Source organism: Accipiter gentilis, chromosome 20 (assembly GCF_929443795.1).
Source record: "Accipiter gentilis chromosome 20, bAccGen1.1, whole genome shotgun sequence".
Classification (NCBI taxonomy): Eukaryota; Metazoa; Chordata; class Aves; order Accipitriformes; family Accipitridae; genus Astur; species Astur gentilis.
This window is the reverse complement of record NC_064899.1, coordinates 18,298,940-18,325,300: the sequence shown is the minus strand read 5'-3', so window position 1 is coordinate 18,325,300 and position 26,361 is coordinate 18,298,940. Positions and strand designations below refer to the sequence as shown.

General features: G+C 39.9%; 1 protein-coding gene across 3 annotated transcripts in view; it reads right to left on the bottom strand.

Moving 5' to 3' along the window:
- Window positions 1-26,361, bottom strand: part of HIVEP1 (HIVEP zinc finger 1) — a 125,047-nt gene that overhangs the window by 9,086 nt on the left and 89,600 nt on the right. For 2 of the 3 annotated variants that reach the window (XM_049823995.1, XM_049823996.1), the window contains exons 4-8: window positions 16,028-21,975; window positions 10,275-10,370; window positions 9,343-9,476; window positions 7,789-7,964; window positions 5,641-5,745 (exon numbers count right to left, since the gene is read on the bottom strand). In XM_049823995.1, the coding sequence (XP_049679952.1) occupies window positions 5,641-5,745; window positions 7,789-7,964; window positions 9,343-9,476; window positions 10,275-10,370; window positions 16,028-21,975 (6,459 nt within the window). The remainder of the gene's footprint in view (window positions 1-5,640; window positions 5,746-7,788; window positions 7,965-9,342; window positions 9,477-10,274; window positions 10,371-16,027; window positions 21,976-26,361) is intronic. The other variant, XM_049823997.1, reaches the window with a different exon arrangement.

Here is a 26,361-nt window from a genome sequence, read left to right as displayed (position 1 = left end):
CACAATAGCATTAGCTGGACTTATCAGCATCCTAATATGTCCATTAGTGAAGCGCCTGGGGCTGATAAGTCCATGAACTGCTTTTTCCAGTTGTGATGCTATGGATTAGGTAACTGAAATATGTCTCTCTATGTACTTTAAAGTTCTTCATTTTAAAAGTTTCTCCTAGAAGAATCCTTACTGTATATGGTTTTAACAATGGCCATATAATTATCTTCATACTGCAAAGTACTAAAAGAAAGGTTCTTCAGAATCTCAACTTAACAGCTTTTAATTTTAACTGCGATATTATCATCAATTAGTCCATCACATGACCTGACTTATCAGGCCCTGCTACAGACTTAGCAATTTCTGCACCAAATCTAATGATAAAGTTCAATGGCTTATAACTTAGTCATATTTGGTTACAACTTAATCACATTTAGGCAGATTTTCACATAAAGAGCAAAATGTTAATTTTCTTTCTTTCACTGTCAGAAAGACGAGAAGGAACTGAAAATATAAGTCCAGACTGCTGAAGTTTTACACATTCCCGAGCAAATGGACAGTTATGTAGATAACTATAGGATTGCTATTAGCTCTACTTAACAGATTGAAGACATAGCTTACTAAGTATCTGCTGGTCTGTTCACTATCTATTCCCATCTAAATTTAAATTTACTAAATTCATTGGCTTTTAGCACCTGAGCAATACAAAGCAGTGTCTGTCACCTCAAATTGCGTTAAGTATCTTCAGTTATGGATTAATATCTACAGAAAAACATTTAAAAATAAAGCATCTGTTCCATTTCATATATTCCTGATCAAACTCAAGAAAAAATATATACTATGGCAATAAAGGCAGAAATCGTTTTTAGTATGTCATCATATTATCATAAATTTGAAAGTAAGGTCTGTATGTCATCAATGCACGCTCCTATTTTTCTAAACAATTACAAGCTTAGACTTGCCTTTCACCCATTGCATTAGTCTTGTAACAGACTGTTCCACAACCATGCAAACAAATTATAAAAAAGGTAAAACAAAGTACTGTGGAATAGCACTAGCATCTGTAGCCAAACTTGCTGTCTTCCTGTCTCCCTAAGTCTGTTCATAGGCTTTACTTGACTGATTTCAGTCTTGCTTCAGCTACTGTCCACTGCTCATCACCATCAACCAGGACCCACAGTGACATCTACTGGGTTAAATTCAGACTGGTAATAGCCAGTGCTCCTCAGAAATGTGTCAAAACCCACCCCCCAACCCCCAAACTCTCCCAAAAGCCCAACCCAACCAAACTGTGGGCTTTTGACTTTCACTCCTAAGAGTATGGAAAGTAACAAAGTAAAACTAACCAAAAAAATAAGAGTAACCTCTGTTTAAAGAGGTTATTTACATTTAAGCCTTCCTGAGTAACCTGTATATTGTAAATCAACCCTAGCACTAGGTAGTCTATTCCTAAGCTATAGGTGTAGGGCTCCACCATGCTTAATGTACATCTAGTTGAAGACTAGATACTGATATTAAAAAAAAAAAAAAAAAAGTAAAAAAAAAATCTTTCTTGTAAGCTATACAGAACCAGCCTTCCATTCTATTTGCAAAAGGAGGATATTATTGCAGGATTTTAATTTATTTTCACTCCTTAAATGTAGGTGCAGTGAAAACACAGACTGAGTCATGATTAAGCTAATGAAGAGCCATGGAAACTCACTTAAGATCTACTATAAGTAATATATAGCTAATTAACTTAGAGCCATTGTATCTTTAGAAGGGTTTATTTAATACTGCAGAAAATGAAAGTGGTTTTTTTAAATATATATATATATGTGTGTGTATATATATATAAAAATACATATCTGAAACTTACAATTAGGTATTTTCACTGGTAAAGTAATGAATATTTTGGAATAAAATTTCTCCATAGAGACAATTTAAATATGTTCTGCCCATCTACTGATTTCATTATTAAATAACTATCTTGTGCAAGTTTACTCAGACATACCGTACCACTCATACATTAGCTTACATATGAAATATTACAGCTTTAAAGTTCATAACTGTTTTAATTTGAAGACAAATTATTGTTGTTTTTAAGACTGCACAGCAGTCTTAAAAATCTTGGGTCAACATGGCCAAAGAGGATATCCCCAGTTGCAGTCTGTCACACTAAACAGTTCACCTCGTCTGACAATTTAATTCAGATATTAACATTCCTTACATTTTAACCCTGTATTTTGGTGATAAGAGCATTCCGAAGAGCAGAAGATGAAAGATAAATGGATGAGGGAATGGTTTTGAATACAAAAAGCCAGGCCAGGAAGTATTTACTAATACCCAAATGATGACAAGTCCAAATACAAAGAATGCTATGTTAAAAGCTCTGATCACATATAGTTTCAGAGAGCTAAAGTGCATCTCTTTCTTTTTTTCCCTAGACATTACAGCACAACAAAATTTCTGCTTCTCAGATTACTGGAAAAACAGGCTCTGTGTGTGTGCGCGCGCATGCGTGCCTGCGTTCAGGATTGAGCACAGTTTGCATTCCTTATTCAATTTGCATGCACTATTAATCTGTACTGCTATCAGGTGAAAGCTGATTTCTTATATGAATCTAAAAAATATTACATATTCAAATAATCGTGATTGCCTATGCCTTAAAAAAACTACATAAAAATAGAACCAGCAAATGCCTTAGTAAATAAAAGGTTGGTAGCTTTGTTGAATTTCTGGCTAATTCTCTAATTCAAAGTGTGGTGGAAGACATACAGCTTAGTTATTCTAAGCAAAGGCGCAGACGTTTTTATTGCCATAAGAATAATCAGTATTCCAAATGTTCGGATGACAAATTAGTTAGAGACAGACAGACAGACATTCTACGGGTCAGGAAAGAGGCCAACCTCACATGGCCTACAGTAAGAAGAAGTTTTTTTTCTGAGGTCATAATTATTTCTTATCAGATTCTCTGCACCTTCCTCTAACAGCCTCTCACATTGCCTTCCGAGTGAGGAAAGAGATGGGACTGGGCAGACCACTGTCTGAGAGAGATCATTTTTAACAACCACGCAACTCCTGAAGTAAAAAATATATGCGCTTAGAGACGTTGTTTTTTAAAGCACCAAAACGCTATGTGACACAAACCAGCCAGCAGCACACGTCAGAGGGAGGAGGGGTGAAAGGGCCAAAGATGTGATGCCACAAGTGCGGCTCAACACCCAAGGCCCATCACGTTTTCCTCTGTGAGTGATATACTGCTGGCAGGGCTGTCCCTAGAGCCCAGACCTGGCGCGAGCGGTGCTGGCCCCAAATGCGAGCACTGCTGCACTGCCCCGGGGGAAAGGGCAGCGAAGAGGTGGTTGAAGTCACTTTGGTAACCCAGACTGCCTAGACACCTCAAAAAAAAAAAAAAAAAATTCAATCACATTCAAACATAGCCAAAAAAATCAGCATGTACAGGATTTAGGAGAGGGCATGTATGCAAATACTTCACACTTTTTTTTCCCTTGCTGACTCTTTGCCTTAAAAATGGGCCAACAAGCAAGTTTCTGAATTATCATGAGAAATACCTTCAAGTGTGGCCAGGTGAGCTGAGAGATGAAATCACACTTTTAAAGTGTACAGTTGCTCACTGAATTTACATGGATAATTGAAAATGCCCTGTATTATGCAGCAACTGCAGAGGCTAGACTGGTTTGGCTGCAGCAAACGCATGGTTATCACGGGCTTAATTACTCTGCTTCTTGGATGGGACTTTTGTGCTGAGCTTTGTGATGCACAGCTGGTTTTGCTATGGGTACCTGAGCCAGATCTTTTAGAAAAGGTAGGGATTTTATCACTGAGTTGTTTTTTGGTTTGGGGTTCTTAGTTAAAGAAAGAAGTGCTACTTTCTCTATTCTGAAAAATAAAATAAAAAACCACCAAAACATTGCGGTCTCAAAATTTCTGGAAGAATTTCATAGATTATGTAGCAAATCCTCTTGAATGTTTGTCTTGCTTTTTTCCCAAAATAGAGTATTTATTTTATTAAGTAATTACTGTGCTGAAACAAAGAATGTATTTGAGGGAATATATAATATATTTATACTATGTTTACAGACACCTGTACGAGGTATGTTAAGAAGAGAGTCTCTCTCTCTCTCAACTGAACAGTCTTAGAGCCAAAGAAAAACAATCTTTCAACAAATGTCTGAAATGGCTTACTTCTACCAGCTGTTACTGATAATTCTGCTAACATTTGAAACATTTCCCATTATAACCATAAATGCAGTTTTTAATGTATGCAATTGGGAATATCGATTTATCAATCAATAAAATGTCTTCAGTTCCTATTAAGTGGAAATACCTGTTCAGCTGTAGTTTATAGAACTAAATAAAATGCCAAAAGCTACAGAACACTGCTTAAAAAAAGTTGCGACGATTTTTCTGTCATGTAGAGGCTGAAAATGTTAACAAAAACTGTTCCTCTGTGAGAAAAGGACAGTAATTTGTACTGCCGCTTATCTTCTGTTATTTATTTGGTACCTCAAATTGCAAAGGGGGACATGCTTTTAGCTTACCAAAAAGGAATATATCGAAGAATGCCAAAAAAGGGAAAATGCAGGTTTCTTTGTACCTAGCGCACTACTGAATCATACCAGCTGAGTCATATTCCCAGCATTATTTAGAATTAGATTCAAGCTGATTCGCTTATTCTGCTAGCGGTTGTCATATGGGAGCAAGTGCATTCATCTTTCTTGCCCTTTACTGTTTAAATAAAGATCCCCACTGCTTTCTTTTCTCAAAATTTCATCCACGATCTAATAAACTATTCCACTGAAAGAAGAAAAATACAACAAGGCAAGGCAACACGATTCATGTCCCTGCTGAGAAATGGGAGGAAGGAGAAAACGCTACCACTGCACTGGACATGCTGAGATCCGAAACTGTCCTAATGCACAATCCTGTTCTCCATCTCACTGCATCTGGTGCAGCTACATCTTTCTTATCATGCTGAGCAAAACCCACATGAACCAGTCTGGCCCTCTTTCACTGTCCACGATCTCAGCTCCTCTTCAGGCGAGCCATCGCAGGATGTGGGAAGTGCAGAATTCCAATTATTAGCAAATACATTCATTTTTTATAACACTCTCATCACTAATGAAGAAGTAGAACAGGTCAAGATGAATGAAATTCAGAATTTCTAAATGATCTCTACCTGCTGATTTATGTCCAATTATTTGTGAAGGAGGACAGAACTCTACACTGGAAGATGTTTAGCCTCCTTGCAAAGCACTCAGCAACATATTTGTGATTCGGGTGACATGTTAGTGATGTAGTTTTTATGAAATGAGCATCTCAAAACTTTGACAATATAATGCACAAATATTTTCAAAGAAACACTACATCTGACTATCTTTTTTTCTAGGCAAACAGCTGTTTTTCTGGTATTTTCAGTCCTGTCATATTTATCTGTGAAACTGATAAATTTATCTTTAGCATATGCTTGTCATTTCTTCTGGTGAAAGTTTTTCCAGTATTTCTTGCTCCCTTGGACTAGCTTCTAAGATTTTTATCTATCTTTTCCCTGTACAAGAATTTAAAAGCTTTGGAAAAGAAAGGGTAAGAAACTGGGATGACAAAATAAATACAAAAATGCACTAAAGAAATAAGATTTTAGTTTCTTACCAAATTCTTCTTCTCCATCCTGGTCATCTATTAAGCCTACTGAGACTCCCAAATCCATGCATTTCTTGCTATGTGCCTTTGACTTCATATGTTTTGTTAAATTTCCTTTAAAAAAAAAAAAAAAGAGAGAGAAAAATTAACTGCTCTGTGACTGTACAAACGTATACAAATATACGCTCAAAATGTCTGTATCTTATTCAGCTACATTTATAACCACCTGTATAATTTGATTTCACACTTGACAGAACCTTGCCCCTCAATGCAAGCTGTCAAGGGCTGTAGCAGATTCACCATCCTGAATACTACTAGCTCTCTGGCTACATTTCATAAAGTTCTCTATTGAGATAAAATAGGATGGAAACCCTAGATGATGATGTATTTTGCATTGGTGTAAAAGATCCCTCATTTGTTTGTGGCAAAGTATAAAAAAGGCTGATTCAGCCTTCAAAGTCATGTTGACACAAAACTATCACGTGAAACTAAAGTTCATATCTTGCAGCTCTTTTAGTATTTGATGGATTCTATTTTTAGTGTAATAGTTTGCACTGCTGACCAAAACAAACAGATTAATTTTATTCAAAATCAGAACATGAACATATTTGATCTGAATCTCAAAAGAGAACGCATAACTGCTGAGAAGCCCCACAGGCTGCTCTCCCCTTCTCCTTTGAAAAGAAAATACAGTGAATATCATCAAGAAGAGGTTAAGAGTAGATCAGAGATCTGTAAATGATGACAGTTGTGCAAAGTATGTTATTATAAGTAACTGCTCACTTTATACTTACACTTCCTATTGTCTCTCAAAAAACTGTTTCTTTCAGGTATTTCAGTAGGAGAAATTACAGTGGGTGAAATGAATCTTCTATGTTTATGGAGTGCTTTACTCCTACTTTGAAATGAAGGTAGTAATTCACCCCAAATTCTGAAATAATTGTTATGAAGCTGTATGACTATATTGTCTCACAAATAGCAAATTTCCCAGCTTTCCACCCTGCATGAAGTTACTGGCTACACTGTCCTGTCATGAAGGGTGGTTTACCAAACACCCAACTGTGTGACTGACTCTGCCAGCAGCAATGGCAACAGCCGGGCATAGCAACTGCAGAAGAGGAGCAAATACAAGTGTCTGCTGTAACTGAAACCAGGGAGAATTCCAGATGGGCAGAACTTGGTTACTTGAACTTGGCCAGCGTGCCTACTCTGCAAAACACATAATCGGAATTTTTTGGGTTCACACTGGCATTTCATCTTAAAGGCAACGTGATGACCCAGTGTGTCAGGATGCAGAGAGAGGTTTTGACAAATCTAAAGACTATCCATCCCACTTTCTCAGCACTGGGTTATTTCTTGGAAGTTTTCCACCCAACTGCTGAGTAGTCTCAAACCCACTAAAAATACAAATGTTTCTGAGGTTACAGCTGGGGGGGGATTATTGCTAAATGATGTTCAAAGCCAAGAAAAATTTTACCGCTTAGAATTTTTTCAGTGAAAGTATTTTGGCTGTGAACTTCTCTTGTCTCTTTCACTTATTTTGAGTCCTGGATCTATCACTGTTTAATATACAGCCTGCTTAAACTAGCACGCATTTAAACATCTGATGTAAGTAGGCTTCAAAAAGTAGGGGTCCATCTTTGGGTCTTTGAAAGTCAAGTGCAAAGTGAACCTTGTCCTTCAAGGGTATAAAAAACATTTTAATATAGTAATTTAATACAGGCCAATTTCTTTCCTAGAGCAATTAGTTGAGTGCCAATAGGAGTATGATATATGTCAATGTCATACCTCCTAAAGGTCACCACTAGAACTTAAAATTCTGTGTTCCCATCCCCATCTAGTATGAGCAGCTAACCAGCTCACTTGTCTTCACCTGTCATCATACTCCCATATGATTTCCCTCTTCCACTCTAATTTCTCACCCACTGTGACATGCCATACAGCTCATTCATATAAAGATGCGATTATCTGAATAAACATAAAGAAGAAAAAGGAAAAGAAGGAAATCAGAAACTGCAAATATTTGAAGCATTAGACAATAAAACTTTATAGAGGCAACTTCTTCAGCTTATGAACAGCCAAGTGTGAGAAGAAAAGAATTATACTTTAAAGTAGAAAGAAAAAAGGGTAAAAATGTACACAGAAAAGTACCCCTACCTTTAGTTTTGAAGGAAAAGTTGCAGTAATTGCAGTGGTAAGGACGGACATCTGTATGTGTGCGAATATGCTTCTTCAGCATGCTGGGTTTCTTGCAACGTATTCCACATTCTTCACAGATATACTTCCCTCTCCCTCTCCCTCGAACATACACATAGTCTTCATTTGACTTGTACCTAGTAACAGTGGCATAACAGTAAGGCAATCAGTTGTAATGGGAAAATTATTCTAGTTAGAAACCCTAATCTACCAGAATTTTAAAAATAATATAACAGATGAAAATGACTGACTGACAAAACCAATCATGCTCTTTTTCTGCTCAACTTCTGCATTTATTTGTTAAACTCCTATCTAGATTTTTCACTAGGTAATCATGGACTTGTTTAGGAATAACGGCATATCTTTTTTAATAAAGGTACCGTTTGACACTAAGCATTTAAAGATTTCAAATTTCCTCTTTGCAACACAGGAACATACTTTTTTAAAGTGTCAGTTCTTGGAAGCAGGTTTGGGCACCATGAGGAAGCTCTGAAAGAGCATCTTTGAGGCTCTGCGTTGGATGCAGAAAAGGAACAACATTAGTTACGACAATGTGAAAGTCTTTAAAAATCCCTATCAATGTGCTCTGGACTCAGCCTGCTGGGACTGTCTCTAGGTGGAAAAAGTCAAATCAGATTCAGTTACACCCTTCATATCTCTGCTCAAGGATGCCAAAGGTTGCACTTAGCTTTTTTTGACCTGCTCCCTGCAATGTTTGGATCTGAGCAGAGACACGTAGCAATGTTTTACCTGGGCAGCTGGTAACGGCTTAACTGCTGGCCTAGACTGGATTCAAACTGGGAACTAGTAAATGGAAAGCCCTAGAGCCCACCACCAATTACGAGAATAATAAAATAATGCCCCATTTGTGCACAAAATTTTTGGAAGTGTCATTGGCACTTTTCTGCTAAAAAAATCTGTATTATAAGGATGTTGTACATGGCACGACGCTGTGGCTACAGCAACTGTTATTCATATCAGGCAACCGATTTAAAGTATTACAGTGCATGGATGACGGCTCTCAGTAAATATTTCCATGGCACTTCTCAAATCAGGAGTTCTCCAGCCTGCGTACGCCACAGCGAACTGCCAGACAGAGCCTGTACTGCAGTCTGCTGCTTAGCCCCTGGACTATATCCTCTCCGGCTACAGTTATACAACCTCATTGCAGAATAGGTATTACTTATCATGTAAGAAAAATATAGGAAAAAGAATTTACATCTATGGCTGTATCTAGCTGCCTTTACTGCTGATTAATGTTTGTCCTTTGGAAAAAAAAAAAAGTACTGCACTGCCTACTGTTCTTTATTTCATTACCCCCCTTGTAACTCTCATGGCTCCATGCTTCTGATGACTTTCCATTTTTCTTGGAAACATAAACCAACATCCACAGACCACAGTATGGGAACCGTTATTTAAAATAAATCAAACAGGAAGCAACATCTCTGCAAAGTCTAGAATCAAGGAAAAAATATCTTCCCAACGATATCTAATATATGAAGTTACGACACTTGCCCTCCATCAAATATTTTAACTCTTCTTGGTTCAGTTTTGATAAAGGAATTTTCTTTATCGTGCTCAGTGCTTGATTCAGAGTTTTCCTTATTGCTGAATTCAGTTGCAGCCATTTTTTTTCTATTTAATGCTCGCTGAAAGAAAATGAGATATGCATATCATTAAAATTAGTATCTTTCATATGCCATTCAAACCTGTAAGTTACGATGAATAAAAGCATCAGAAAAGCCACAATTATAGTAACTGATTTTTAAAAAATGTTAAGATACACGAAACAACAAAAATCTTTGCTAAACTTCTTCTCTATTATGCATTGACTATTTGTGGACTGGTAAATCTACATGGAGATTATGGCACTGTAGGAAACCAGGAATGTTTTGAATCTGCAGTAGGAGATGCCTCTTTCTTCTTCTGGGAAGGTGAAGGTGATGTTTTTTAGCTCACAGATAGCCTTCTACAGAGAAAAGATGTTTACAATCAAACCCGACTGCTTCCTGAACGGCTACAGCTTCGTTCCTCTGCCCTTGCCGCGGCAACCAGACCACACAGACGGGGCTCTGCAGCTGCATCACACGCTGTCCCCCCACAACGTGGCAAAAAGGGGGAAACTTCAGCACGCAACCGGTTATCCGTGCTTTCTCCCCACTGCTCAGGTCCTGACTGGTTTCAGTAGCACATCCCCAGCTCCAGCTGCCTGGTGTCTAGCACAGCAGGGCAGAAGGACTCCCCCGACTGACTGCCCTCCCTCCATCCCACAGCTGCGGGTCCCGGGTCTCGCCCCCCGAGCCACGACCTGGCACTGCCTCACGGCTGGTCGGGGCTGCTTTCCAGCGACACAGCAAAGAGGAGAAGGGTGGGAAGGAGGGGGTGTACCGAGGGAAGATACTAACAGGTAACATTCCTGATTGCTAGGATTTTTCAAAAAAATATACCTGTTTTGGTGTGGAAATTGACCGTTCCCCATTTGGCGAGGTTATTAACAGAGGCTCCGGAACACTTCCAAAGCAGGACTCCACACTTAATTCCCACTGCCAGACCAAATTACAATAAAAAGTGTACCAGTTGTCTAGCAGAACAAAAATACATTTCTCCATTTCCCCTGATTATTAATTAAGGAACTTTTTTTTCTTTTTTTTCTTCTTCTTCTTAAAGGAGGATGAGTACCCCTAACATTTGCCAATTAAAATCTACTCCTTCCAAGTCTAGGATATTTATAAAATGTGCAACAATGAAGGAATGATCCAACTAGCCAGCAATTATTACTGCTGTATTTATAAACTGTTCTACCCACGTAGCTGGCACACTTACCACATTTGCTCATATTGATAAGTGAATAAAATGATGAGAGGGAAAAAAAAAAAGTCTGGCCTTATGTTTTCTACTCATTATAAAATTTAATGCTGTAAGCTTGCGAATTCTTGGCAAGAGGAGTAACTTCACCGGCTGACTTAAAATGACTGATGAATTACACTGGTCTACATATATTGAAGGGTGACATAATTCTGGCAGCTGGTCCCTGCCCATAGACCTCCATGCAGTCTCAGCCACCACCTTGACTTCCCACCTGATGCGGAATGTGGCTGATGAGCAATCAATACGGATCAGAGGAAAAGCATCTTCCTATTCAATTCCAAGTCCTATGAATCCACACAGGCGGCAAGTACTACTCCAATCTGCATGCCTTCATGCAGCCCTCTGATTGATTTGGGCTGGATTTTCAAATATCTGAGCAGTTCCACCAAAGCACACAAGACAACTCTGCCTGTGTGTAGGAAGAAAGAAATTTCACCCTGCATGTTTTAACAGCATTTATACAAGGCAAAAGGAGATGTTCTGGATGAGAAATATCAGCAATGGAACCTACCCTAGTTATTGCAACTCAGCCATGTTGTAGTTCCTATACACTACCTGGCACGCAAATTGCTTTTGTTTCCAGTACAAACAAAGAGTAACAAGGTGACATTTGTAATTTAACAAGAAAAGAGTAGTGGAAAATATAGAACAGATACAATAAACCCAATACCACATAAATACTCCTAGCAGCTGGAATAACGCAATCTTTAAGTGCCTGATCTTTCAATCCTAACTACTAAGTGTTTTTTCCAGATTTAATTTTCAAGAATAAAAAGACAAAGGAAAAAGAAAGATTCCAGAAGTATTTGGCCCACGTTGTTACGCGAACTACGGTGAAACAGCATTACAATAAGTTGTATACCCACAAAAGCACCCAGAGTGCAAAAACTAACACAGGCCAAATACCTCTGGATTCTCCCCCCGCCCCGCCCCCCTTTTTTAACACACTTGTTTATGTACAGACATAAAATAGCCTAACATAGGTGTTCAAATTACTATTTACCTCCCACTGATGTACTTTAATTTACTGGCTATATGCTGTTGTAGCAGTTGTTTCAGTGTCTTAAACGTGCAAAATGCTGCTATCACAGAGATGCTCTAACAGAAACACTGAGTTTCTGTCACAGAAATGCTCACTGACAACAAAAAACCCAGTCTTTTTAATTTTCATGAAAAATTCCAAATTGATGCTGAAAAGGACTTGGGTCCTCTGTATATTTTAAAGAGCAGCCAGTCTCTAAGGAACACGGGTTTCTTGCACAGAAATCCTTTAATGTACCTCACCTATAAACCTCTCAACCCTCACACGTACTAGTGGAAAGGGTAGAAGAACGGCAGTGCTGTAAAATGTTCCTCTCCATGATTACTTATGCCTTCCGTTTCTAACACAGTCTTCTCCCTCTTCTCCCATAGAGACAAGGACCATGATTCATTTCTACTTTACTCGTTTTGCTCCAATTTAACTCCACTGTCTTCAATTACTGGTATAAAACTGGAAAAAACCTGCTCTTAGGGCTGCCCAGAGACCACAGTTCAATAGATACTTCTGGTACTTTACAACATCCCTTGGAAAAAAAACATGCTTGCAGCCTGAATCATGAAAGTTATAAATTTCAGATTAGAATATTCATTAAACATTTTTCCCATTGGCACATAGCCACTTGAGGAAAATGTTTTTAATATCTTTAAACTTTTACTAGTTTACACATAAAAATCTTCTGCATTTAACTACTTTCCAGTGGTGAGCTGGACTGTTGTGGCACATCATCCAAGAAAGGAAAGCTTTCCAGTTAGGAGAAACTTTCCATTATTCTTCAGCCTATTCTTGCCTGAAAATCTTCACCCTGGAATACTGCACACATTACTGATTCACTTTAGAGAGGGGAGCCAAGATCAATGCGGGGGCTTGAGAAAGGGCTCCTGATACACCACCGATGACTTCAGGTGAGGAAAACCGGTGAAAAATAATAATAACTAGAACAATATAAAATAAAAACAGCAGGGAGATAAAATAAGCCCTTTCCATGCAGGTGAACCTCCTGTTACATTTTAACGTGCTGTACTCATTCCAGGAGCTTCTTTCACAATAACATTTTATGGTTTGTTCTCTGAATCACTGGAACGTGGCAACTTCACCTATTGCCTCTGAGCAGTGAATTGTGAAGAGCAAACAAAGTCCCAGGGTTCCTTATTGTTTGCATTTTGTTCACATGTCTCTTCATTTCCCATGGCATCTATTGTTGAAAGAATTGCCTTTTCTGTGACAGTGATTAGTAGCGGTTATGCAGCAGCATGAGATCTCTGTAAACACAACTTAGTTCTGGGGGCAAACCCAGGAACAGTTCAGCAAGTCGCTTTATCTCAGTGAGAAGATCAGCAGTTAAAGCCCCACGAGCAGAATATGCCAAATGACTCTGGAAAGGGCTACGACTGTGAGCGAGGAGGTGAGGCATAACAGTGCCGCATTTTTATTATTATTTATAAATTGCTTTATAGTAGCACTTAAAGCTCTCTGTCAGGTCAGGGTTAAAATGTGCAAACCACTTGAGCAAACGTAACCCCCAGAGACTTGCAACCTAAACTGTGGTTCCCGAAAGGAACTCAGGACCCCGCCAAGCTTTTAAGCAGGAAATCAGTCACTTTTTTTTTTTTTGAGAATTATTTGCTAATCTGTTTGTTGGCTTTGTTTTTTTTTTTAATGTAACATTAATTTCCAAAAGGACCCCCAACATTTTCCACCCTCAGGCTCAACCAGAAAAAAAGGTAGAATTACAGGGCCTGAACTGAATGAGAAACTGAATTTAGTTTTTGCTTTCTTTAAACATGGCTTCTGCGAGGAAGCTTCCAAGTTGGCATCAGCTATTCCATTACCAGGTCTAACTGGAGACTGGTAATACAGCAGTATATTGTAACAGCATCATCATCATCCTGGAAAGCAGCTGAAATCCTGCTGCCTGAGTCATAAGAAGGGAAAGCAGACAAACTTTGGAGGTGTTAGGTCACAATACCTATCAGGTCTTTGAAATGTTTAATTTCTGCCATCCTATACCTTGCTCATACAATCTGAGATGCCAGTTAAACTCTAATTGGTGCTTTCTCACTGCACTTTCTTCCTTCATAATGGTTCTGAGTAAACCCTGTAAATCAGCCACAAGCAGAGCTTAAGAACTCTTCATTTTCACCATGCTCCTGTGCTTCATTCAAAACGTCAGCAAGAAAGACTGAAGAAAGATTAAAAACTGTGGTTCTTTTGTGGCAGAAGCACTGTAAATGTACCTGACAGCTGCCTATTACAGCATTTAAGTACTCCTAGAGGGTTTAAAAAGGTGCTGTCAAAATATTTTTCAAAGTATTATTATCCATTATTTATATTCTAAACAGAATTTGTTTATACACAAAATTTGTTCGAGAGGCATGCAGTAGCTTTGTTATCAGAGAATTTCTTCTGATACACTGTTCTTTAAAAATAAAACAATGGCATAACTGATGTGAGACTTGCCTTAGAAAGAATTGCTCAACTATGTACAATGAGAAAAGCTAAATCTTCAAATCCTTTCTTCTTTTTTTTTTTTTTTTAATTTAGCACCATGTAAGAACAACACCTCATGAAGTGTAAAAGGGGGCAGGCTGAAAATGGTAATACTAGTTTAAATGGAGGTAGCACACTAATATGGAACCAACAATTCAATTCCGTTACAGCACTGACACAAACTCAGCAGCCTGTATGTATTTTCTGCGTGAAACTTTACAGATAAAGTTTTGACCTCCAGTATAAATGTTAGCAAAGTCTCCCACTGATTTCAGGAGGACCAGGTTTAACTCTAATGCTCTTTTGGCCTGAGGGGTTTCAGCATATCTTCTTGGCTCCCCCTGTCATTCTGAAACTATTTCTTCCTCTTACAGAGAGTTTCTCATCTTATTGCTCTTTTCCCTACTGAGGACTTTGTATCTTAGCAAAACATTTAGCAAACACAGAAACATCCCAGGGTGACCTCTGACAGCAACAGTCTCTGTCACTCAACATCCACAGAAAGACGTGTATTTTCCCAAGGCTGTCGTATGCCTCCTCTAGAACAACTGCTGGCCCTGCAGACCCCGATTCCCAGCCTGATGCCAAGAAAGTTTTGCTGATGGCAGACTGCAGGATTAGGGCAAGTTATGACTGCTTTTAATTCCCCCAGTAAAAGGTTTCTATGTCCTAGACAGCTGAAGGACTCTGCAGAAAGCGAGGTCCGTGGCTAACGCCCCGTTTTTGACAGCTCCGAGGAGAAGTCTGGCATCAAACACACGGCGTACGCAGGAAAGAGGAAAGAAAGGCGTGAAACCGTGCTGTACGCCGAGGCTGTCTTCAGAAAGCTTTACAGTTTCACAAGATGGCACGATAAAAACTAGTACTGGATGCATTAAATAGACGCAGCCACCTCTTGCCATACTATAGGGCAGAGACGCACCTTTACCCATTCACAGAGGCAGCTCAATTACTAAGGAATGCCAAATCCAGTGCAAACCAGCACAGCTTTGGTCCTGTCCATAACAAAACTGTCCAGTAAGTAAAATCCTGATCACACATGTGCAACCCCAAGGCTGTTAAGGAATTAACAAGTGACTACTTTGCTCTGCCACATGCGACTCCAGAATGACGTAGTATTTTACGTGCGTCACAAACATTGCCCAGAGTATATTTCATTGCACAAGATTTAACGTCATCTTTGGAGCCGTATCGATCCAAGAAGTTGTCAGTGGTTTTATGGCAGCCATAATTTTGTTTTAAACTTTGCTATTTTTGTCATTATTTCACACCACCGATTAACCTAGGTGGGAGAAAAGGAACTGGTACACTGCTCCTCTCACAGTTAGACGATCAGTGATGGTGAAAAATATTTTCATGGCGTATCCATGGACACCTGTTCAGGCTGAGCACTCTTTTATAACAGAAAATACCAGCTGATTTTTAAGGCAAAATATGCAATTATGATCTTAAATTAACCTGTTTTAAGCTAAAAGTGTTTAACAAATATTTATCTCAGAACGATTTTTGCTCTACCCTTTGCATTTAAAAAATAGCCAAACACATTCCTGACACAATAAACACTTCATATACAGATTTAAATCCAGGAACTAATTTCCATGAAAAGCGATAAATCCTTATGAACAGGTTTCTTAATGGAATTACTTAAGATCTTTTTAGCAGTTTGATCCAGCATAACTAAAATAAATAAGCACTTCTATTATACATGTCAGGCATATTACATTCTCTAAAATATAAACAAGCATGATTTCCAAAGCAAATCCTCTGTAAATGATCAGTATACATCAAGCATAGCTTAAGTACCTTGGTTAAGCTGTTCTTCCACTTGCTTGAATAGACCAATACATCAGATCTGGGATGGCTAGTTCTTGCTTGAGTGTACAGCGGTTTTTCAACTTTTTGTTTTGAATTGAGGAGGGAGAGAGCTACCTTTGTTGACAAACCAAGTGGATTGGGATTGTTGGGACTAATGGTCCAGGTAGAATAGGCCGAGATTTTCTGATCATTTTGCAGCAGATGCAATGGTTTTCTCTTCAGGAGATAACACCAGGTAAAATTTGTTGTGGTCTTGAGGCTTGGAAATGACAACCGCTGCACTTCTCCGGCATTCATCGCAGCCAATGTAGTTACAGACTTTGCTTGGCCCTGGCTATTGACGTGCTTGCTCTCATTACTGTTACTTGGGGACCTTCTTTCTTGACTGCTACTTACAGCCTTAAGAAGGGAACTCTGATTATTCACTGGAGACAATTCAGACGGTTTTCTAACTACAAACACTGGCGATGCTGAAGACTTACGGCCTTCAGATTCTGGTGACTCCTTCAGGGTTTCTGAACCCCCAGTGTCAGATGAATGATGGTCAGGCAACAGCAGGTCTGAAGTACTGGCTTTGCTGCTTTTTTCATGCAGTGCAACACCATCAGGATCTAAGAGGTGATTTTCAAGAGGCTCGGTGGTGCAAACCTGTCTTACCAAAACTGGTTTCTTTTGCTTACTAGTAGGGTCATTAGATCTAACATTCAGTGAATGCAATGGTCTAGCATCTGTCATGCAGGCAGCTCCACTCTCATCTTTAACACGTTTTTGCTGTTTTTCCATGGCAATATCTAAACTGTTGGCTGGGGAAAGCATTCGTTTACTTGAAGCTGTAGCTTCTGGTTGAGGGAAGAGTCCGCTAACTGGCACTTTCTGAATAATATTCAAAGAGCTTGACAAAGGTGAATTTCTGTTTCCACTTTCTGGTTGTGAATTTTCAAATTCAAAGGAATTTGGCGAAGTCCTCTGATGATCTTTGTGAGGTTTTGGCAGCTGAGTTTTGCCTTCAAGCGTTGGCACTGTCACAACATTTGTTTTGCAAACAGATTGATTTACCTGATCCTGAGTCACTAAAATGTGAGGAAGGGGTGTAACAGTTGCAAAGCCATAGGATGGCATACTGCTGTGAATACGGACAGGAACCACAAAAGGAGGAATATGATGTATTTGACTGCTGCAGTTATTAGGGACAATTTGCTTTAGAGGAGGCACAGAGTATGGATTAGACATGTCAGACAGTTTAGCCTGCAATTCAAAGGAGGATGCATTCTGGTCTACCCCAACTTGACTTGGAACAGTCTGAGTTGATAAAGTATTTTTTACCATTTTAGAAGAGTATGGCTGACCTATATGTAATGTTTTAACTTGAAGCTGATACTTGGGAGCAAAACAATCCTTTTTTTCATCGGGATGACAAGAAAGCGCGTATGTGCTCACTTGTTCCCCTTGGGCTGATGTTTTAGTAGATGTCTGGGAAGGCTGATGAGTTGAGGATGGCTGTCCTTGATTATTCAACACGTGATCTAGAGGCTGCTGAACCGAAGACAGGCTAACAGGATTACAGTTTTGAATTGCTGAGTGAGGCCTGGAGTGAGTCTGTGAATACTGGGTACTTGAAGGAAACTCCACTGAAGATTTGCCAGAGGTCTGCAGCCTGTGCAATGGCAGTGTGGGCACATCTGTAGCATGAGCTGTCTGAAACGAAGAAGTCGATTTAACTTGAGGCTGATGATTTTCTGGAGTAATATTTAAAGATATTTGTCTTACAAATGGCCCCCTCCTCCTTTCTAGCAGAGGCACATGTCCAGTAGCTCCGTTTGCAGATGACACTTTTGGAGCAGCTATCTCTATGAGTGGGGCAGGTTTTGATGGAGACATGCTTCCACAGTCGAACGACTTACTCCTGTAGTCCACAACCTCCATTGACGGCTGGGTGCAGCTGATTTGCTCCGAGGCAGCACGTCTCATTTCCCGGTAATGAGGTCCAGGCACAGCCAGTGCGTGTGAGCCAGTGGGAATCATGAGGAATTCAGATGACTTACTAACAGGCTCCACTTTGGAAGGGTTCTCAGCCTTCAAAGTTTCATCTTTATCGAGTGAAGCTGAAAAACTGGAGGCATGAGACAAGCTACTCTCCCGACTTAGGCTTCTGGAAAGCGTGGAGTCAACGCTTGATTCGGCAGATGAATGCTCCATTTCAGCCAAGCGAATTCTTTTCTTCTTTGGTGGGAGCTTTTCTGTTGGCAATTTTGACAGTGTTTCACTGCGCTGTGGCCAATTAAACCTTTCTGTCTTTTCCTGATCGCTGCACTGGTTTTCTTGGTCCCTGTCTGGTTCTTCTGTGACCAGTATTTCAGGAACCTGGATGTTATGCTGGCGAACAAGTCTTAATGGCTGAAGCGGGGCACCTCTCTCGTTAGAAACTATTTGGCTTCCCTGAACTTCCCCTCTAGGTGCTTCAGACGACAGGGGTTGATGATGCTGGGGAGTTTTCAGATGAGAGTGTCTATCCTCTTGGATTACAATTGTATTCAAAGAGCAATGCTTTGCAACCTTGTTGGGCTCTTGAGAAGAAACTGGTGATACTCTTTCAAATGACTCTGATTTCTCAAAGGAGCTATTTCTGCTCAGTGAATTGGTGTGCTGTATTACTGAAATGCCAGTCCCTTGTCTTTTTAACTCCACCTTTTCTTGCGCAGCTGAACTTGCCTGCTTTTCAATGAGCGGAGCTGTCTTTGGATCGGTAGTCTGATCTGTGCCTCGAGCCACAAGCTGAATTTGGGAACTTTGAAGTACAAGGTTGCTCGGCTGTTGTGATCCTACTACTGCTGTCGCGCTGTGTTTTGAAAGACTGGAAGAATTTGCTGGCTTGCTTTGGCCTTCTGTGTTCTTTGATGGTATGCTCGTATCATTTTGCTGTGGGTCATCATCATCGCCAACACTTTTCATTTTCCTTCTCTTCCTTATCTGGGGTGTCTGCTCCCAGACACCAGTTGAAGTAGTGACTCTGTAGTGTAGAATTTGAGGCTGTGTACTGTTGGGAACAGTCTTATGCTCAGGCTCTCGGATTGCTGCTTTAGTTTTAGGTCCATGCAACTCTGAACAATAGAACTTCTTGTGGTTTTCATAATTTTCCAGTTTTCTATATCTGTTTCTGCAGGTTTCACACTCAAACATTGTTCCTCGCACCTGAGAGGACTTCTTTGTTTTCTCTAAATTTGATCCCTGTGCCAGGGACTTGCTCCTTTGCAATAAAGATTCATTTGATAAATTACACCCCAGATAACTTTCTTCTACAGATCGCACTGGTCCAAGCGCTTGACTTTCACCAGTAGAAGAATCTTCTATTGCTGCCTGTCTAACAAGGGTCCGAGGATGTCCGCCTTGGTTCAGTGGAGTAGCAGGTCCCGATACAAAAACATCATCATATAAAGAGCCGATTTTATCATCAAATGACTGACTTCCTCGAAGGGGATGAGAGGGAGGTATTACATTTGGAGGTACTGCTGAGTAACTGGTAGTAGGCATGGAATTACTTCGTGTTATAGGCAAGCAGTCAAGGGACGGTACGGAAAGAAGAAAAACTTGCTTTGATTTCTCAGTGGGTGTGAAAGGAGATTTTGGTATATCAGAGCTTGAGCTAGTTCTTCTTCCCATGGGCTTTAAATCAAACTGGAAAGAATCCTTAAATATGTAGGATTTTGGTGAATCTATGCTTCCTCTTCTCGAAAGAGATGTTCTTCTTGGTTTTACGCTATCTAACTGTTTGTCATCCACAACAGCTTCATTATCAGAAATTAACTTTGAGATGCGCTCCTCAAGAGTTTTTGTTGCCATGGGAGGTCGCATTTGGCCAGAGAGAACCAGATTTTTTTCGGCACAAACAGTCTGTACCACTGATGCTACCACACCACTTGATCGTGGCACACAGGGCAGGTTTTTGTTTGGATCCTTCTCAGAGCTCAACAATCCTCTTACGAAAGGAGCTGGTGGGCTCATTGTTTGATCGGCACTTTCAGAACGAGAGAAATAACCAGAATCAGTACTACCTAAACTTCTAGGGCTCAAAAGACATTTTCCTTGCTGATCTTGGGAACCCTCCGTTGCCTGTTGTCTCTGGAGCTGGGCATGCACCGCTCCTACTGCAGATCCCAGCTGTTCCTCTAATAGGCCCATTTCTGCTTTCTGATGTTGCTTTATGTCACTCTCCTTGAATGAGGCTGTATGTGTTAAATTTGACTGAAGAGTTGTCACTTTAAAATCTCCTTTTCTCTGTGCTGCAGCAAGCTCCGGTGCTGGTTCTGTTACTTTTGGGCTATCGGCCCTTAATGGAGAAACATTTACAGGATGAACTACTACTTTTGGTAAAGCTGCCCTTACTTGAGGTTCGGTATCATGTAATGAAGAGTCACCTGGTATACAGTCTGGGTTGCTCAATGGAATAGGGCTTCCTTTCCGCAATGTTTCTGCACTCGAAATGACTTTCACTATTTGTGCAGGCTCCAGTTCTTGATCATCTTGTCTTTCATCAGCAGTGCCTTCATCTTCACTTTCACCGCTTTCTTCCACATCTGAATGAATGCTAAGTGCTTTGTCCGAGTCATGAGATAAGAAGAGGCCACCCGAATCTGGTTGTAGGACAAGTCCAAGTTTGATAGCATGTGCATGAGATTTTTTGTGCTTGTACAGATTGCTTTTGGTTTTAAATGAAAACCCACATGTCACACAAGGATATGGTCGCTCTCCAGTATGGGATCGGATGTGCTTCTGGAGAACACTGGGCTTGGCACAGGCCCGATTGCAATACTCACAAACATATTTCCCTAGCTTTTTAGGCTTCTGGTCTTTCAAGAGGTTACATATTTGTTCTACACCATGGTTTACAACTGATGCTATCTGGGCTGAATTGTACATGGGACCTATAGACAAGTGTGTTGAACTCGATGTGCTAATTGACAAAGGTGAAGATGAACTGGCTACTAACTGGTTTTGAGGAAAAACCTGAGTTACAGTGGAAGATGAGGTGTGAACGACAGACGAAGTTACTGCTATGCTGTATATCTGCTGGAGCTTGGGGTTTTCTTGACTCTGCTGTTGCACCAGCGATCTAGTGAAACTTGGACACATAACAACCTGGTGATTTTGTTGACTGGTTTTAGTAATAAGGTCTTGTGAATGAGAAACTGATTGGCCTTGTGCTTGTCCAGTCTTGGCTGCTGCTGCTACATGCACATTGTTTAACGTACACGGGTAATAGTGAGGTCCAGCTGCAAACTCATGCTGTGGCAAAGCAGACTGATTTTGGACGCTCATTGTGTTGGATGTGAGACTAGAAGAGGTGCTTACAGTTTTATTTGGTCTCAGTTTCTCTATCTGCATCCCGTAAGGGGGGCACTCTTGTGCTAAGGTGTTCAGTTCAGGCTCCATAGCTTTTAATAAGACATCGAATGCAGTACGTGTACATGGGGATGATGTACTGCAGTCAACAAAATTAATACATTCATTACTGTCAGTCTTTGTTTTACTTGATGAGGAGTTTGAGAGAGACTTCTTCTCTGGTGAGTTCAGTTGGTTTGCATCAGTATCCTCTGCTGCCTGTTTACCCAAATCTAAGGACTGATGTGTCAGCGAAAGCTTTGTCTGCATTGATGTCTCAGATTTGGTTGTTTCAACACTTATCTCGCTACTAAGCGCTCCCCCGTTTTGTTTGGTACATTGATTTCCATTTTGCACGGGTAGGTGATCCTGTGCATGTTCGGAGGCATCTGGAAGAGCTTTTAGTGGTGAAGGGTCTACATTTTGCTTAACCTTGGCTTCGGCAGGGCTTCTCAAAGGCGATTTTGGTATTTTTTTTAGGTGGTTTTCAGTCACAATCTTTTTTCTTTTCACACCCTTAATTGTATCTTGGGTTCCTCTAGTACCAGCATCGGTGATTTCTGTTAAAAGACAAAGAGAATTAAAAAAAAATAAAAACTGGATAATGCAGTATATTTTTATTTATACCATTTTCTCATCTCTAAGTTTCAACAGCAAGCCCTGGGGCAACAGGACTGTCCATCTCTCCAGCCTCCAGTATTTTTTTTAACAGTAAACGTATCTTAGCAAAGATCTTTTTGCTTTCATCTATAAAGAGCAATGCTTTCTAACTTATGCTGTAAGACATTACAAAAGTAATTCACTATAGGAAAAGCTTCAAAGGAAATGTAAGAAAAGAAAGGCTACTGAAAGAATATTTTATCATTTATAGCAACTCCTTTTCAGATAAAGCAGAAAGAAACCTCTCTTTTGCACTTGTTTAAAAATTCAAATCATTATAGCAGGAAAATGAAGAACCAAGACACAAATCCGTTTTCATGTCATGTTTGTCACTTTTTCTATCTATATGTTACAGTAGTCAAGGAATGAAGACAACTTCCTCATGGTTATATTTGTAAGTAGATTTATCATGGAAACGGCACAACCACCCACACCATCTGTCAAATACTGTATTTCAGAGCTCCAATTACTGAACTTCAGTAGCATTTCAGATGAGCATCTACTGTGGATGAATAAAATCAGTCACACTTAAATGATTTTCTATTTGTGCATCATGAAACAAAATAAACTAAATTTGAATTATTTCATTACTAGCTATATTTGTTGCTGATTTTAAGCAGGTATGCATGTGGAGTTTCAGGGGTATACTGAAAAGCAAATGAATTGGAGTATTATTCAGCAGAATAATTCTGTAGCAAGTACTTACATTTGTACAGAGTCCAATTTCCTCTATAACAAAAAATACATATAGACTGAATTTCAGTGTTGATACTTACAAGCTTATTTTTTTATAGATACCTGATGTTACACACCTCTGTTTACCTCAACAGTGTGATATTTAATCTGTTAGTTATTTCATATTTTTTTTACTTCCTCCCTAACATACACTCAGTCATAGCCACTGCCTCAGCTAGCACCCATGGTCGTGCAGAGGAAGCCAAATATTAAGTGGATGTAAATCCATTTTCTTAAGCTTTTACAACTCATTCATTAGGCTGCTAGCCAAACCTATATTTGTCTGATTGGCAATATTCAAAGCAAAGGAAGAATCTGATGTGACTAGAGGGCTGATGTCTCTGAAAAGGTTCAGCTGCATACACATTTTGGGAAGCAGTACCGAATAACTCCATGTAGCATGTTTAACCTGCACAGGGTTACCCAGGAGCAGAGGTTTATGTGCACTTCTAGGTAAATAACAACCTTAAGACAACGTATAGAGGGACAAAATTCTCACAGTCAACTTCACAAGGAGGTAAGAGGAGAAAGATCAGACCTCCCAGTACCCATCAACCCTACAGCCCCCTCTGAGTGGCACAAAGACTATCCTGTTGCAGAAACACCGGCTGGCTTCTGTACTGCGGTGGGAGGAAAGCCAACGCATACAGTGCATCTGCAAGAGATACTGGAGCCGATGAATACAGGGTGAAATTCCTGCTCCATGTAAAGGAAACCCAGGTAATGCCAAAAGCTTGTCTGGCAGGAGAGAATGCAAAGTGACCCGTGTGGAAAGAAAGGCAAGAAGATGTTACGTTTTCTCCGTGCCAGAGCATAACCCAACTGGGACACGTGCTAACGCTAGATACTTGGAAGTTCAAAATCTCATTTGCAACTCGATGCCAACTTAATGTACACATATATTCATTTAGGGTGAATGGATATGGAGGAGATTTCCCTGGAGACGGGAAGATTAAAGACTACACAGCACACCTAAATGTGGAAATGTGCAAATGTGGAAGTTCTGCAGAACCTGACCTATTCCTCTCTCAGCCCTACTAGAGGAAGTTTAACTGTGAGGAGTAAGATTCTGTTCTGTCACATTCAGCAGTCCCAGGAAAGAGATGCCTGAATCCCTTGCCAGAACTACTGGCTCCAAATCCTAGTTATGGGGACTTCGTGCTCGTCTTATGCATCCGGAAAGAAATTTCTGCAGTAATCGTTCACTTAACCTTTAAACAAACTTTGCATTTATTGCTTTATCACCAAAACCTATTCTTTATTAGACTGGATTTAACATATTCAAAGCTGAGCAGTCTTCCATCACAATGTTTTGTACTTTCCATTGCTTCACAATTAAACGAGTGGCTTACACTAATAAGTTTTCATCAGTGGTATTAATGGTGACTTCTTTAAAATTCATAGTCTACTGCAACTGTTTTTTCTTCAATAACACCAAAAACAATTTTACACAAATCAAAGAGAAAATAACAAGGCAATTACATAAAAGGGTGCTTTTAGCCATGGTTTGGTGATCTCTCTGAAGCATGGCCACGTTAATTGAGCGTAAGTAATTTGGTTCCTTTTATGCACACACTGCAGCTTTTATCCCGTCACAATCACGCCTCCACACCGATCATACTGCTGGTGTTTGTACCGGAGCGCTACGGGAAGAGCTGGGCAGATTACACATAGCTAGGAAGGTATGAGCGCCAGGAATTGCGAACACGCACGCAGACAAACATACAAAAAAAAAAAAGACTAAGGTGTTCTATACTGCAGTAATTGAACGATCAAATGATGTGCTGCTTCCTGATGCCTCAGAATATTAAATAACTACTATTCCTGGGTTTCAACCATACAGTGCAGAGGAACAAGCATACTCAACCTGCATCATGCTAGCAAACTGGAAACCAACACAGCTGAAAGATGTAATGCAGCTTACAAAAGCCTAAACACATATCTCTAATCTACCAATCAAGCAATTAAAAATATGAATTAATTATGAATACAAGATCAGAATTTTTCCATAACCTATTTACTGCTTTACTTTTTAAAAATGTTGTTCAACACACGCCAAACCATAAAAATTGTTCAGGAAATTGAAAAGGAAAGAAAAAAGAATAAACAAAGGCAAGTTACGTATTGCATTACATAGAGGAATAGTCATTTTCTTTAGTCTTCACAACCACTAATTTTGCTGCTTCTACACCAATAAAATTCCAGTCTACAGAAATCATGAGAACTAGTTTCTTATTTGTATTTCTGACTCATCTTTTGTGATTCCAGAGATGGAGTCATGGGTTTGCTTCAGTGTACCCACCTATAAAATCTTGTAAAATGTACATTCTTGAAAACGGTTTTACAAGGCTTAACAGCTGAAGTCCTCTGCTCCACTTTACTCCTGGATAATTTAGAAATCCTTATTATTAATGGAAATATTCACCTCATGTTTGCTAACAATCGGATCTCTAGCATATTTGGGGAAAAAAGGAATCCCTGACAACTTCATTTCACTTATTTTTAGCTTTTTGTTCCTTTTGTATAAGTCTTCTTGTTGAAGATACTCCATCACATGTTTGTTAATCTACAACTACATGCTTACACAAAGATAAACTGCATCAGTATTTCCAGAGGCAACAACAAAACTGGCAGCAAGCGTCAGTCCCAGAATGCGAAACAGACTTTCAGAGCTACAAACTTTTAGGATCGTGATAACTTGCCAGGGCCGTGTACTCACAGCAACAAGCTGACGCTGAACGAAGAGAACTTCAAAGCGTCCTCACGGGGCGGGGGGGAGCTGACCTGCGTTTCTTTCTCTCCCTGCCACTCCACGTGCTCTGCTTACCTCCGCTGCAACCACAAAGCCCTTCTCATCGTTCAGTGGTAACTCCCCTTTGTCTCAGGTGGTGAAGTGGTGGTGTTGAGAAGTGCTGTCACCTCCATCAGATGTCTAAAAAGTATCTTCTTCATAAGCTGTAGTACACCAAATAGGATTAAGTTACCCAGCCCGAGAGAAGAGGTAACAGTGCCGTTGTGCTCTGTGCCTCACTTTTCACATCCCAGGGACACCGGAGGATCTCTTTCGCGCTTTGCCTGGTTGGCTATGTTCTGCTTTGCTATCAAGATTCTCTGTTTAATTCTTTTGCTTTGGTATGAACTCTGCACTCAAAACATGACAAGAAAAACTGATGTTTCTAAACATGGCTTTGTTCACATGTAATCTCTCTGCTGCACTTTGCTCTGTGCACAGGAAATTGAGCAAAAGAACGCAAGTGTGATGGTGTAGATAGCAATCTGGCAGAGTAACTCAGGCAGCAAATAAAGGAAAGGTGTAAGTGATCTGATTTTTCTTCCAAAGCGTTTACTGGTGAATTAGACAGTGTCTTGACAAAATGATCTCAATGGTCTTGTTTAAGTAACTTCCAGAACTGCCTGTCTCAAAGCCTACACGTTATTATAACACCCACACTTTCTCTCCCTTCTAATAGAGCTACATGCTTGCACTTAAAAAAAGAAGAAGCGAATAAGAAGGAACCAAAGCAAGGCAGCAAGCTCCCTTCTGCCTTCAT